Genomic DNA, 14,738 nt, shown 5'->3' on the forward strand with positions numbered 1-14,738 from the left:
TTTACACCATTACATACATTATGAATAGAGTTTAGTAAAGTACAGATTTACATGTGTATGGGAGCACCGAGGCATGTACAAACTAGTGCCGATACTATAGTATATAGCATAACTTTAGGTGATAATTAGTTTATTAATAAGGTGGTGTTTCCTGCAGCATCGTGTGGAACTGATATTTATGTCCTGATTTTCTTTGCCGGGGTCTGATCCCGCTCGTTATTGAAAGGTACCGCATGGGACGAAATCACGGGATGGATTTTCTTTCCGATTGTCTCCACCTAAAGTAAGAACATAAATGTGTACATAAAGCGGCGTTCTAATAGGCTGACCAGCGGGACACTTACATTACATGTACAGAGTGCGCAGCTGGCTGTATTTTAGTGGTATACATACTGTATACACGGTGTGTCTTTCAGTTGGAGGAAGACGGGGTTGTCTGTGGTCACATTTCATGTGACCATAGTATCTGTCTGTTCGTGTCCCATTGGGGCCCAGTTTAAATCCCCTAATAGACAAATGCAGTAATAATAAGGTCCAGTTTTGGATCTAATGAATCCACCAGTATGATTTTGGATTGTGGAAGGTACCCCAGGGAAACGTTCTGATGTCATCCAGAACACTGATTCGAATCATTTTTTAAAGAGTTTTCATCAAGTTTCGTAGTGTTGCGGACGTCGGTATTGTTGATACAGGACAATCGGCTCTTCTCATTTTTTTTTCAGATTCGGCCTGTAACATGGCAGTTAGGTGCTATTTGGCTGGCACTTTTAACACTCTCCAAGACTTAGTACATAGACCCTGCTACCAGTTACTCTGAGACTGCATTCAATATATTGTGAATTTAATGTACATGTAAATCTCATTTCATTTATTACACAAACCTTGCTGCCCCATTTCAGTCCCCACTTGGGGGTAGCTTATGGATATATTCCATTCTTATGCATGCTAGCTTGGCTATGTATATACTGTGTCGGGGGAGAGGGAACCCTTGCCTTTCTGTTGGGATGTGGTCTGAGTTGCCACAGACCAAATAATCTAGAAGTTTGATTTTATGAAAGGAAACATCAACTTGAACCCACTACATGCTATTGGGTATGGGTCATAGGGTCCACATACATTACATCGACAGGGCGTCGGTTGACACATGAAATAGGTCAACAAGGTCCACAACCCCCATAGAGGGAGAATAGACTAAAACTGTGCCGGCAGTGTGTCGAGCGCTTTGTTGCGCCCGACTGTTGGTGTGTTATACCACACCCGGCCTACACATTCTAGCACCTCCCACTAAAATGACTGCCTACGTGCGGCCATTGCTAACCGAATGCAATAGGTGTTGTCTCCATAAAGAAACTAAAAACTTACCTGGAACCCAATCTGCTGGAGTTCTTTGTGCAGTCCGTCCAACACCCTCCTTCCATCAAATATGAAGGCCGGCTTCAGCATTTTCTCATAGATTCTCTCATAGTCCAGACCCTGTATAAAGGAAGCCATTGCAGCGATGAAGCAAAGAAATGGGGACATATCGGAAGACATCGGTGCTTAATGCAGTCAGGACGTCTCACCTTGAAAAGGTCCCACTCAGTGCAGATAACAAGGGCGTGGGTGTATTCACAAGCTGCGTATGGCTCAGGCGCGATAGTCACCAGCTTCGACACTATAACAACATAGATTGTTTCGTAAATCTCAATATTCTAAGGAAACCTGTATGAACGTGGGTTATATTCTACCCCTAGTAGAGAAGCCACTGGGAGAAACCGGACCACTCTACTTCCCTATACAGTATCTCATGATGGCTGAACTAGCACGAGGCAATCTGGCCCAAATCAACCAATCAGCTTCAAGCTGTCTTTTTTCAAGTCCATGCTAGAAAATGATTGGTTCAAACTAGTTTCTTCTGACTACTCGTCTTGTTTTAGATTTGATGCCTTTCCTCAATGGTGCACAGAAGCCGCCATCCGAAGATGGGTAGACGGTGCCACATGATTGGCTAGTATATTCTGGCAGGTATTTAAATTATGCTCAGCTGGTAGAAGAGGCGGTACTTGTGTAGTTTCAGGGCGCCAGCTTGGCGCCGTGCGTCTGAGTCCCCTTGCGGGGCTCGCTACGCTAACTAAAATCAACTCCATGCCAACATGGATAGTGGGGGTATGAACTATCCATGTTGGCATGGAGTTAAGTTAATTTATTTTTGAAAGTTGTGGCGAGCGGAGAAGCCGGAAGTAGCACGGCGCCATGCTGGTGCCGTGAAACCACACAAGTACCGCAGAGGCCTAATGTGTACCAATGAAAATTCCAGATGAGTCATTTCAGGATACGGTTACTAGGTGGGTCAACCACTAACGGTTGACACTTGAAATAGGTCAACATGCCTAAAGTCAACATGGTTGGAACGACAACACAAGCCTTAGGTTGATAATGGGAAGGTTGACAGTCAAAAAGGGGTCAACATGAGATTTTCACATTTTTTTTTTTTTTTTATAATTTTGGGGGGAGGGGCAACATGTGCCGACAGGAGGTATTTCATGCCCGGCCGTCCATGGTCCATGGTGGGAGAATAAAATAGTGTATGGCAAGTGCAGTGGTACATTTTGATGGTGTCCATGTCGACAATCGGGACAAAAAAAAATTTAATCTCATTTCGACCTTTTGACTATCGACCTAAAGCTTGACATTAACAAGCGGTTGTACAGTAAGTAAGTGGCCGCTGGGGGTAAGTGATGCGATTTATGAATCACATCGGTCCCGGTAGACGGCGTGTATGAATTACCTCTCTCAGGACAGTCCCCAGAGATGTCTGGGTGGGTAAGATCCCGAACTATCTGCTCTCTTGTTACTTTTGGATCATAAATGGTCAGGCGGGCACCCTCGTCCATCAGGTACTTGCAAACGTAGATGCTCGATGATTCCCTTAGAAAAATAAGACGACGTGGTCATTACATTTAACATACGATGGTATTTGTCAGTTATAGAATGAGCAGACCAATGCTTGTGGCTGGAGGTTACGTTATTACGTATAATATTATATAAAGCAATGTCTTGATTCCAGTTTTTATGGAGTCCTACTGTGGCGTAGACACAGACCCCACGATGGCTTGGGGGTGCAGGGTGGCTTGGGGGCACTGGGGGATACTGTGGGGAGAATGGTGCCGGGGGGGGGGGGGGGTGCCACGCAGCTGTCAGTGCAGCAGAGAGGAGTCGCCGTTGCCCCTTAAAAATGGGAGTCAACTACAAAGGAATTAATAGCATCTGTCCCAAATAGGGTTATATCATTATATATCGATAGAATATCGCACCCAGATCGCACTGCAAATGCAATGTTTGTTATATGGGCTCCCTAATAACCAGCGGTAGTCGGCACTGGACAAATACCTGGTGTCCCCGGTATCCTTCTTGAAGGCAAATCCCAGCAGAGCGATCTTCTTATCGGCCACAGTGTTGAAGAGACAGCTCACAATACGGGAAGCAAATCTGTGCCGCTGATATTCATTGATGTCAAGCACCTAAAATAATGTTTGATGACAAGTTTATGGACCCCCATTGTCCCCAACTAAGCTGTATATAGGGGACAGGTGAGTGCTGTATATGGGTTCTTCAGCTGAGCTGTATACAGGGGACAGGTGAGCGCTATATATGGGTTCCTCAGCTGAGCTGTGTACAGGGGACAGGTGAGTGCTGTATATGGGTTCCTCAGCTGAGTTGTGTGCAGGGGACAGGTGAGTGCTATATATGGGTTCCTCAGCTGAGCTGTATACAGGGGACTGGTGAGTGCTATATATGGGTTCCTCAGCTGAGCTGTATACAGGGGACAGGTGAGTGCTATATATAGGTTCCTCAGCTAATCTGTATACAGGGGACAGGTGAGTGCTATATACGGGTTCCTCAGCTGAGCTGTGTACAGGGGACAGGTGAGTGCTATATATGGGATCCTCAGCTGAGCTGTATATAGGGGACAGGTGAGTGCTATATATGGGTTTCTCAGCTGAGCTGTGTACAGGGGACAGGTGAGTGCTATATATGGGATCCTCAGCTGAGCTGTATACAGGGGACAGGTGAGTGCTATATATGGGTTCCTCAGCTGAGCTGTATACAGGGGACAGGTGAGTGCTATATATGGGATCCTCAGCTGAGCTGTATACAGGGGACAGGTGAGTGCTATATATGGGTTCCTCAGCTGAGCTGTGTACGGGGGACAGGTGAGTGCTATATATGGGTTCCTCAGCTGAGCTGTGTACGGGGGACAGGTGAGTGCTGTATATGGGTTCTTCAGCTGAGCTGTATACAGGGGACAGGTGAGTGCTGTATATGGGTTCCTCAGCTGAGCTGTATACAGGGGACAGGTGAGTGCTGTATATGGGTTCCTCAGCTGAGCTGTGTACGGGGGACAGGTGAGTGCTGTATATGGGTTCTTCAGCTGAGCTGTATACATGGGACAGGTGAGTGCTGTATATGGGTTCTTCAGCTGAGCTGTATACAGGGGACAGGTGAGTGCTGTATATGGGTTCCTCAGCTGAGCTGTATACAGGGGACAGGTGAGTGCTGTATATGGGTTCCTCAGCTGAGCTGTGTACGGGGGACAGGTGAGTGCTGTATATGGGTTCTTCAGCTGAGCTGTATACAGGGGACAGGTGAGTGCTGTATATGGGTTCCTCAGCTGAGTTGTATACAGGGGACAGGTGAGTGCTATATACGGGTTCCTCAGCTGAGCTGTATACAGGGGACAGGTGAGTGCTGTATATGGGTTCTTCAGCTGAGCTGTATACAGGGGACAGGTGAGCGCTATATATGGGTTCCTCAGCTGAGCTGTGTACAGGGGACAGGTGAGTGCTGTATATGGGTTCCTCAGCTTAGTTGTGTGCAGGGGACAGGTGAGTGCTATATATATGGGTTCCTCAGCTGAGCTGTGTACAGGGGACATGTGAGCGCTATATATGGGTTCCTCAGCTGAGCTGTATACAGGGGACAGGTGAGTGCTATATATGGGTTCCTCAGCTGAGCTGTATACAGGGGACTGGTGAGTGCTATATATGGGTTCCTCAGCTGAGCTGTATACAGGGGACAGGTGAGTGCTATATATAGGTTCCTCAGCTAATCTGTATACAGGGGACAGGTGAGTGCTATATACGGGTTCCTCAGCTGAGCTGTGTACAGGGGACAGGTGAGTGCTATATATGGGATCCTCAGCTGAGCTGTATATAGGGGACAGGTGAGTGCTATTATATGGGTTCCTCAGCTGAGCTGTATACAGGGGACAGGTGAGTGCTATATATGGGTTCCTCAGCTGAGCTGTGTACAGGGGACAGGTGAGTGCTATATATGGGATCCTCAGCTGAGCTGTATACGGGGGACAGGTGAGTGCTATATATGGGTTCCTCAGCTGAGCTGTGTACGGGGGACAGGTGAGTGCTATATATGGGTTCCTCAGCTGAGCTGTGTACGGGGGACAGGTGAGTGCTATATATGGGTTCCTCAGCTGAGCTGTATACAGGGGACAGGTGAGTGCTATATATGGGATCCTCAGCTGAGCTGTATACAGGGGACAGGTGAGTGCTATATATGGGTTCCTCAGCTGAGCTGTGTACGGGGGACAGGTGAGTGCTATATATGGGTTCCTCAGCTGAGCTGTGTACGGGGGACAGGTGAGTGCTGTATATGGGTTCTTCAGCTGAGCTGTATACAGGGGACAGGTGAGTGCTGTATATGGGTTCCTCAGCTGAGCTGTATACGGGGGACAGGTGAGTGCTATATATGGCTTCCTCAGCTGAGCTGTGTACGGGGGACAGGTGAGTGCTGTATATGGGTTCTTCAGCTGAGCTGTATACAGGGGACAGGTGAGTGCTGTATATGGGTTCCTCAGCTGAGTTGTATACAGGGGACAGGTGAGTGCTATATACGGGTTCCTCAGCTGAGCTGTATACAGGGGACAGGTGAGTGCTGTATATGGGTTCTTCAGCTGAGCTGTATACAGGGGACAGGTGAGCGCTATATATGGGTTCCTCAGCTGAGCTGTGTACAGGGGACAGGTGAGTGCTGTATATGGGTTCCTCAGCTGAGTTGTGTGCAGGGGACAGGTGAGTGCTATATATGGGTTCCTCAGCTGAGCTGTATACAGGGGACTGGTGAGTGCTATATATGGGTTCCTCAGCTGAGCTGTATACAGGGGACAGGTGAGTGCTATATATAGGTTCCTCAGCTAATCTGTATACAGGGGACAGGTGAGTGCTATATATGGGTTCCTCAGCTGAGCTGTGTACGGGGGACAGGTGAGTGCTATATATGGGTTCCTCAGCTGAGCTGTATATAGGGGACAGGTGAGTGCTATATATGGGTTCCTCAGCTGAGCTGTATACAGGGGACAGGTGAGTGCTATATATGGGATCCTCAGCTGAGCTGTATACAGGGGACAGGTGAGTGCTATATATGGGTTCCTCAGCTGAGCTGTGTACGGGGGACAGGTGAGTGCTATATATGGGTTCCTCAGCTGAGCTGTGTACAGGGGACAGGTGAGTGCTATATATGGGATCCTCAGCTGAGCTGTATATAGGGGACAGGTTAGTGCTATATATGGGTTCCTCAGCTGAGCTGTGTACGGGGGACAGGTGAGTGCTATATATGGGATCCTCAGCTGAGCTGTATACGGGGGACAGGTGAGTGCTATATATGGGTTCCTCAGCTGAGCTGTGTACGGGGGACAGGTGAGTGCTATATATGGGTTCCTCAGCTGAGCTGTATATAGGGGACAGGTGAGTGCTATATATGGGTTCCTCAGCTGAGCTGTATACAGGGGACAGGTGAGTGCTATATATGGGATCCTCAGCTGAGCTGTGTACAGGGGACAGGTGAGTGCTATATATGGGTTCCTCAGCTGAGCTGTGTACAGGGGACAGGTGAGCGCTATATATGGGTTCCTCAGCTGAGCTGTGTACAGGGGACAGGTGAGTGCTATATATGGGTTCCTCAGCTGAGCTGTATACAGGGGACAGGTGAGTGCTATATATATATATATATATATATATATATATATATATATATATATATATATATATATATATATATATAAGATCCTCAGATTCTGGTAAGAATACCTTTTCTATGATCATAAAACATAATATAATGACATGAGAGGTCAGTGATTAGCGAGACCTGTGTGTTCCCTACTATCTCCTACTGATGAGAATGTTAGCAGATGCTCCGTGGTCAGCTGAACCCACGCCCTCACCTGCTGCCAGTACAGAGCCACCTCATGAAGGTTGAGGGTCTCGCAGATGTAGATCAGGTTAAGAATGTCTTTCTGGAAGCAGCTCCCTCCGAAACCTAGAAGAAGAACATGACCTGATCTGTGGAACAAATACATACAGTGGCTGAAGGCTGGAGCCGTTCCGGGGCCTTAGTCAGCTTGGATCGCTAATCTGAGAAGTGTCAGTTGGGTGCGAGTAGATAGCTGCCTTCCAGACAATGAGACTTTTGCAGACCGCTATTCGCACGCACATCCATATACAATTCCTGAACCATCCATAGGATTTCGCAGATCTCTGTGCATATCTGAGGCTTTCACTAATCTATAGCTGAGAACAAAGCCGGCGCTGATGTCACAGACCCTACCTGAACGCCTGAGCGTGCCTGCATTTTTTCTGACACACCCAGAAACCAGCCGGTTACTACTCCAATCAATCTGCGAAGGGATTACATTTGTGATCCACACCCATTTCTGTCGCTATTCACCCTTACGCATGCGTGATGTGTATGGTACGCATGTGAATCAATTCTATAATAGCTAAATTTGAGGCTGAATTAGGCCCCTAATCCGGTCACAATTAACCCTTGTTGTCAGGACTGTGCATACGCTGGAGTGACACGATAGTGCTGCGGCTGCTGTCTCGCTGCCCATTTACCCGCAGCCTGATAGCCATAACATCACAGGAAACACTTGAATTGCTTCATAAGGCACCATTTAGCGGCACTTGAATTCCCCCCACAGAGCAGAGGAGCAGCGTTAGCCTTTTATTAGATAGGATAATCCTTCAGATGACACATGAAACACGTCCTCCAATCCCTCCCTTCCAAACAAACGCTTAATGCTATTGCTCTTCAGGATACGCCATTAAGTCAACCACTGAAATTATACATCTGTAATAGGTTGACATGGGAAAGGTCAACAGGGTCGGAAGGTCAACAGTCGACATGTGTTTTTCACGTTTTTTTCTGCCGACATGCCGTATTTCATGCCCCACCATCCACTACGGCGTGGTGGGAGAATAAAATAGTGCCCGAAGCATGGTGAGTGCAACGAGCCATGCAGTCGACATAGACTATGTCTATGTCGACTGTGTCGACAATCGGGGCAAAAAAAAGAAGGAAAAACTCACGTCGACTTTTTGACTGCCGATATTGCCATTGTCGACCTAATGCTTGTGTCGACTTTACAACCTTGTCCGTGTCGACCTATTCCTGGTGTTGACCTAGGGCCTGTTGACCTTCAGTTGTCGATCCAATGCATGTCAACCTAAACTGGGTCGACCGAATGACCCTTACCCTCCTCATCTTAGTAGTCTGCTATCACCTGACTCTCCCCGACAATTACACATACTTTACCGACCCATACATCTGACATTGGATCAATTTGATTTCCAATAAACAGTAGTTAAAGTGGGAAATTAATTACAAATGATGGTATAGAAAAGCTTTATGGAAGTTGATAGTGTGATAGTATGGATTTTTATGCTGATTTCAGGCTTGATCTATGATCTAGAGCAGCGGTTCTCAAACTGTGGGTCCTGACCCAAAAAGAAGGTCCCGACCTTCTCAGCATGGGGTTGCGACTCCATGTTGCTGACCATCAGGCTGATGACTTTTCTAATCTCAGTCAGTGATTCAAAAGAGTCTGAACAATCTGTTGAATTGTCTGTTATTTCAGACTCCTCCCATCATTTTGTGCCTCCACATTGCTGCCATGTCTGTGCATACCTCCCAACTGTCACGATTCCGTCGGGACAGTCCCGATTTTCGGGTCCTGTCCCGACGTCCCACCCGCGGCAGGCATTGTCCCGCTGCGGGGGGTGGCAGTTGGGAGACCCCCATATCTAGTAGAATAGACGCTGTGCGCATGCGCACAGCGTCTATTCTCGTATGAAAATGAGGTCGCGGCTAATTAGCATAAGCCGCGCCCTCATTTGCATACGCCCCGCCCCCTTTTCGGGCGCTCGCGCGGCTTCGCCGCGCGAGTGTCCCTATTTCGGCAGATCAAAAGTTGGGAGGTATGTCTGTGGACTACACGTGATGTGATGAACTTCTGCAGTAACCTGCTGGGGTCCTGTAATTATTTTTATTGTCTGATTGGGTCCCAGAGCAAAATAGTTTGAGGACCCCTGATCTAGAGTTATGGGGTAATGCACTGCGGCCAACTCAGAATAGGCCTTAAATGGTAAAAACGGTAAACTATTCTGAGTGGAAAAGAAAATCATCATGAATGATGCCCATTCTTATTACCCGCTGTGTATCATTCAATGTCAATGTCATTCAATCTTAAAGCCCCTTACCAATGCTAGCCTGGAGGAATGGTCGCCCGATCCGGCTGTCTGTACCAATGGCGTGAGCCACCTCCCCAACGTCTGCTCCCGTCACCTCACACAGCGCGCTGATGGAATTGATGCTGCTGATCCTTTGTGCTAGGAAAGCATTGGCTGCCTGCAGGGATCAGGAAGCCCCGATTAACGGTTGGGATGTGCCATGAATATTAGACAATGAAGGACAACCAAATACAATTACAGATGCTGCAGCTGGACTTATGGAAGAATTATCTCTAGTTAAATGTATCTTCTGCCGTGGCCGGTTGGGAAACATGGCCGCCATGGGATAAGACAGTCGATGAAGACAGGTCAGGTAAAATTGGTTCAGAGTCCACATTCAAACCAAAAGTCATGGTCACTAGAAGACCGGGATAGTCATGATACAAGATGGGTTCATAAATAGTCATCAACACTGCGGGAAAGATTTATCAACCTTTGAAAGAGGACAAGAGGAGAAGACGTCCATAGCGACTAATCAGCTGCTAGCTATCATTTTATAGAATGCACAAGATAAATGAGAGCTAGAACCTGATTGGTTGCTATGGAGAACTTCTTCACGTGTCCTCATTACAAAGTTTAATACATCTCCCCCGTATGTGTAGCAGGCTTGAAGACTTCCGGTCATGATTCTTATAAGTGACGTACTGGTCAACCGTCAACGGCACTTACAACAGCCAGAAATGTGGTACTTTTTCTCTCTCCAGTCTTTCACTCTCCAAGGCTCTGTCATAACCAGCAAACTATTTAAGGAGCCGAGAGGAAGTAAAAAAAAAAAAAAAAAAATTTTAATGTTTCCTCGTTAATGGCTCACCAGCTTGGACAGCTCCGATGACCAGGTGTTGGTGGTGATGATCTTATTTTTGGAAACCCATTGTTGATATATTTCACTCAAGGCTTCAATGGCCTCCTGGCCTGCTGGAGTGTCATCTCCTCCAATGAGGATTCGATCAGGATTCTTTAAGTTTTCAATGGCCGTCCCTTCAGACAGGAATTCTGGGTTAGAAAGGACCTGGTGACATTCGGGGGAAGATATAGGAAGCAGTGAAATGAGTGGAGAAGTGTGCCAATGAGTAGGGATGGTGTTTGGCTTCCTGGCAACCTAGCCAAAATTTCTGCCTTTCCACCCCACTCTTACCCCACTCTGCTACCAATACCCAGCCACTCAAGTGAAAGTACGTAGGTGGCATCTTAGAAGTTCCACCACCGCCGCCACCTGTATCAAGTACAACAAGTGTGTCAGCCCTTATTTTGTAATAGGCAGGCAGTGACCATGTACTATGTGTGGTACATATTGCTGTGAGTGATCATCAAAATATCAGCTAAAAAGGCCAGTGCTGCTCACAGCAAAAAAATACAGCCAAGTCAAATTATTGAAGTGTAATTAAATATTGCTCCCAAAAACAGTCGCTGTGAGCGGCGCTGGCATTTTCATCAGATATTTTGAGGATCTCTCACAGCATGTTGGCAGTCAAGCTCAGGCGAGCTCAAGGAGGACAGAAACCTCCCGTGGAGCAGAAGGGTTCCACAATATATATATAAAAGTGAAAGCAGGAACTGGTCCCAAACTAGTCTGAAACTAATTCAAATGTGGAAAGAAGGGTTCAACAGGGCTGGGAACTGATTGGTTGCCGCTTTCCACAAGTAACAACAGTGCAGGTTTTTACTTAATCAGTCTGTTAAGACCAAGTGGATCATTATCAATTCAGATTATTTTAGCTAATTCTTTTAAAACAGAGCTATCCTGAAAACATGCACTGTCAGGACCAGGTCTAAGCAACAGTAATCTAAATCGCACAATTGACTATTACTGACCGTGAAATTACGCTCACCTGGAAAGAGAGATTGGGTTTGGTGCTGGTTTTGAAGATGCGTCTAATAATTTCAGCTGCCCTAACTGGCACGGTGCTTTTTTCAACCACTATCTTGTAGCCATCTGCTACATCTGCAATCTGACGGGCGCAGATTTCTACATATTTCAGGTCAGCGGCGCGACCTTTTCCCATGCCAAAGGTTTTCGTGGGAGTATTCACCTGTTGGTGGATAATGAATGATTTCAATGTAGAGAAATACAATACCTACTACTGGGGAACACTTCCCAATATAATGCCACACACAAGTGAGACACTGGTAAATTAGAATAGGATAAAAATCATATTGGGCACCTAACATTTGTCCCCTCAGCAGGTGGGATAGGCCACCGACGGGCCATTCCAACAAGACTTTTTTTACTCCATACCGGGCCATAAATAGGGTGGTGTGGAATGTGCCATCACACCCAGTGCTGCATTGTAGGGGGCGCTGTTGGCGGCGCTTGTCAATGATCTGTTTTAATTACTTTCACTTGTAGCCTCTTTGAGGCCTAGCATATCTTGACTGTCCGTGTTTCCTTCTCCTACCATTGCTAATACCAATACAACGTGCCTGAACTTAACATAAGAACTCCTTATTATGCACTTGCCCTGTCCTTTATAACATTTTAAGGGGCTGCAATACCCAGGATTCAAACACATCACCTATGGCATTGCAGGATTCAAACCCACCACCTGTGGTATCTATTTATTGAGGTATATGCTCTTGCATAGAAAGCTAAAGAATTCTGAATATTGGAAGCTCACCTTGAAGATATGATCACGTAGCTTCATATAGTTAGAAATCTCAGTTATTTATGCAGGATCAAATACCTCAATAAATTACGTGCTTGGTTGAAATGCAACAGGATATGAGTTTGAATCCTGGGCATAGTAGAATATTGAAATGTGTTATGTACTAAAGGGTATTGTAACTGAATAAAAAAGCATTTGCGTCTAAATCTATTTTCTTGCGGTGTTCGTGTGTATATATATATATATATATATACCGTGAAAAAGGATGGGCTTTCTTTGGGATCAATTTTGTTATGCCCCCTCCCCACAAGGGCATGTGCCTTATGTTCTTATTGGAAAAATGGAGGGCGGGGGGGGGGGTCTCTTTCTGGCATGCTATATAATTGAAAGCTTAAATCTTGATTAGTCAAGGCAAAACAATTTTCGGGTGTTATAATTGTAATTCAATTTGAGATCATTAAGAGGTTTGATTATGGAAACATATTTTGGATGGGAAAATATTGTGGTTGAAATTATTTTGTGGGGAAAACCGAGGCATATCGGAGGCCTACCGGAAGACAATATAGAGACGTAAGAGAACATATAAATGCAAAAGTGTCAAACATCTTAACTCCTGTAATGACAACATTACTTTTACATAGATATTTATGAATGCGGATGGCTTTTGATGGCTCTTGACTTACTGAAATGAAGATGATGTCCGCGGTTTTGATGGCTTCATTTATATTGGTTGAGAAGAAAAGGTTTCTTCCTCTACAGGACTCCACCACTTCCTGTAGGCCAGGCTGTGGGAAAGAAGAGTATAATGGGTCTAGAGCATAAAGACCATCTAAAAGATCTCAGAGGTGGAACCTAAGAACATGCAAAGTCTCCTCTCGTGTTTCCACTTTTGGGGCTCTCAAGTAGATGGCTAATGATATAATATAATTATTAGTATTATCCTCCTTTATTTATATGGGGCCACAAGGGTTCCACAGAGTCTTATCAAGTACATAAATAGAAGCCATATAAACAAGGGGGAAAAAATAGACTAATGTGGCCATAACTCTTTTGGCCAATTCCCCGATTTCCTGCTGTTGATCTGATCAGATTTACCGATCAAAGGACTCTGATTAACAGCAAGTTCTCAGGTTGGTCGTCAAAATATGGCAAGGTAAAGATCTGTGATTCACCTTCAGATTTTGGTACCCAACCTAGCATTCTATCATTTGGTCTATGGGTGGTGTGCTCTTCCACTTCCTATAAGTCCCAACCTTTTCATCATATACCGTCCATGTGGACTACGATTGGGGATAGTATCCTGCACCAATCGCGGTGGTAGCGGAGAGAGGTGCCCTGCCTGAAGCGTGGTAGCTTCCAGCAGCCACTATCACCCCAATTAGTATATATAACGAGAAAAATGTATTGAAAAACTACCTCATATATTGGCAGTTGGTCGGAATTCCAGGCTTGGATCCTTTCTTCGTTGATGTCTACAACAGTGACCGTTATCTGAGGACACATCTGGGCAATGACAGTGCATGTTGGGCCCCCTACGTATCCTGCTCCAATACAGCAGATGTTGTTCACCTGAACCATTTTTCAGCTCCAGACCATGTGCTATGGAAGAAAATCATAATCATATATGTAGCCTTAGAAATATCCAGAGATACACGTGACTGAGATCAGAAATACTATTTTACCTGTTGACAATGAACGGGGGCTGCCCAGGTTAAATTCCAAATCAAAAGACCCCAACATTTTTTTTTTTGAGGGGGGGGGGGGGGGATTTACGTTACTTATGCAGCATAGTTTCTCAGTGATTGTGAAACAGCACATGTGCAGATAGGTCCTGAGATGGCAGCGCAGCACAGCGCACACCTGGTGACAGTGCGCGGTGTAAACTGACCATTCTTTGTCCGGAACAATATTTTATCTGAACTTTCTTAAATTGCAGACTACAATCTACCAACATGTCATGTGCTGCATTCTGGGCCAGCAGAACGTAATTAGTCACACAGGGTTAACCTAGAAACATCGAATCCTCCCCTCCCCATTGCCTGTGTAACGTATACCCCCCAAAGTGTGAATATCATGGATTATGGGATAGGAGATATGTAGAACATCTGGACAGGATTACTTCTATGAGCAGGGTGACATTGCACATACGCTGCTGTCAGGGAGCACCCTGGGCTGAGTCTCGTTACCACATCTCTGCAGGAGGATTTGCTGCCCCCCTGCTGACTGTCATGCAACATCCACATTATGGTGATTCTGACCTGATCGCTCAGGCAGGGCCGACAATAGGGGGGTGCCGAGAGTATAGCTGTCCTGGGCCCCGGCCTCTGGAAGGGCCTGGGCAGCTCATTTTGCCCACCACCCAGTGCGCTGAACAAAGCAGGTCCCGGAGGGCAGGCTTATTCAACCCAGGAAGTCGGCGGCCAATTAAAATGCTGCACCGGCTTTTGAGCCAATCAGAGTGGCTGCAGGTACGCGAGCTCCGATTGGCTCACCAGTCGGTGCTGCATTTTAATTGGCCGCCGGCATCATGAGTTGAAGAATCCTGCGCTCAGGGACCTCTGGGCTGCAGCTC

The 14,738-nt window shown here is 46.3% G+C and overlaps 1 protein-coding gene across 1 annotated transcript; it reads right to left on the reverse strand.

The window, feature by feature from the left end:
• LOC146072247 (UDP-glucose 6-dehydrogenase-like) lies at positions 1-14,587 on the reverse strand. Its single transcript, XM_083179573.1, has 11 exons — positions 13,583-14,587; positions 12,850-12,951; positions 11,393-11,593; positions 10,375-10,572; positions 9,534-9,681; positions 7,217-7,311; positions 3,370-3,500; positions 2,768-2,907; positions 1,563-1,654; positions 1,363-1,473; positions 1-278 (listed from the first exon to the last, which is right to left on the reverse strand). The coding sequence occupies exons 1-11, from the start codon at positions 13,742-13,744 to the stop codon at positions 177-179; spliced, it is 1,482 nt and encodes a 493-aa protein (XP_083035699.1). The 5' UTR covers positions 13,745-14,587; the 3' UTR covers positions 1-176.
• Positions 14,588-14,738: the final 151 nt, after the last annotated feature.

This window comes from Crinia signifera, chromosome 4 (assembly GCF_055691185.1).
Source record: "Crinia signifera chromosome 4, ASM5569118v1, whole genome shotgun sequence".
In the NCBI taxonomy this organism is placed as follows: domain Eukaryota; kingdom Metazoa; phylum Chordata; class Amphibia; order Anura; family Myobatrachidae; genus Crinia; species Crinia signifera.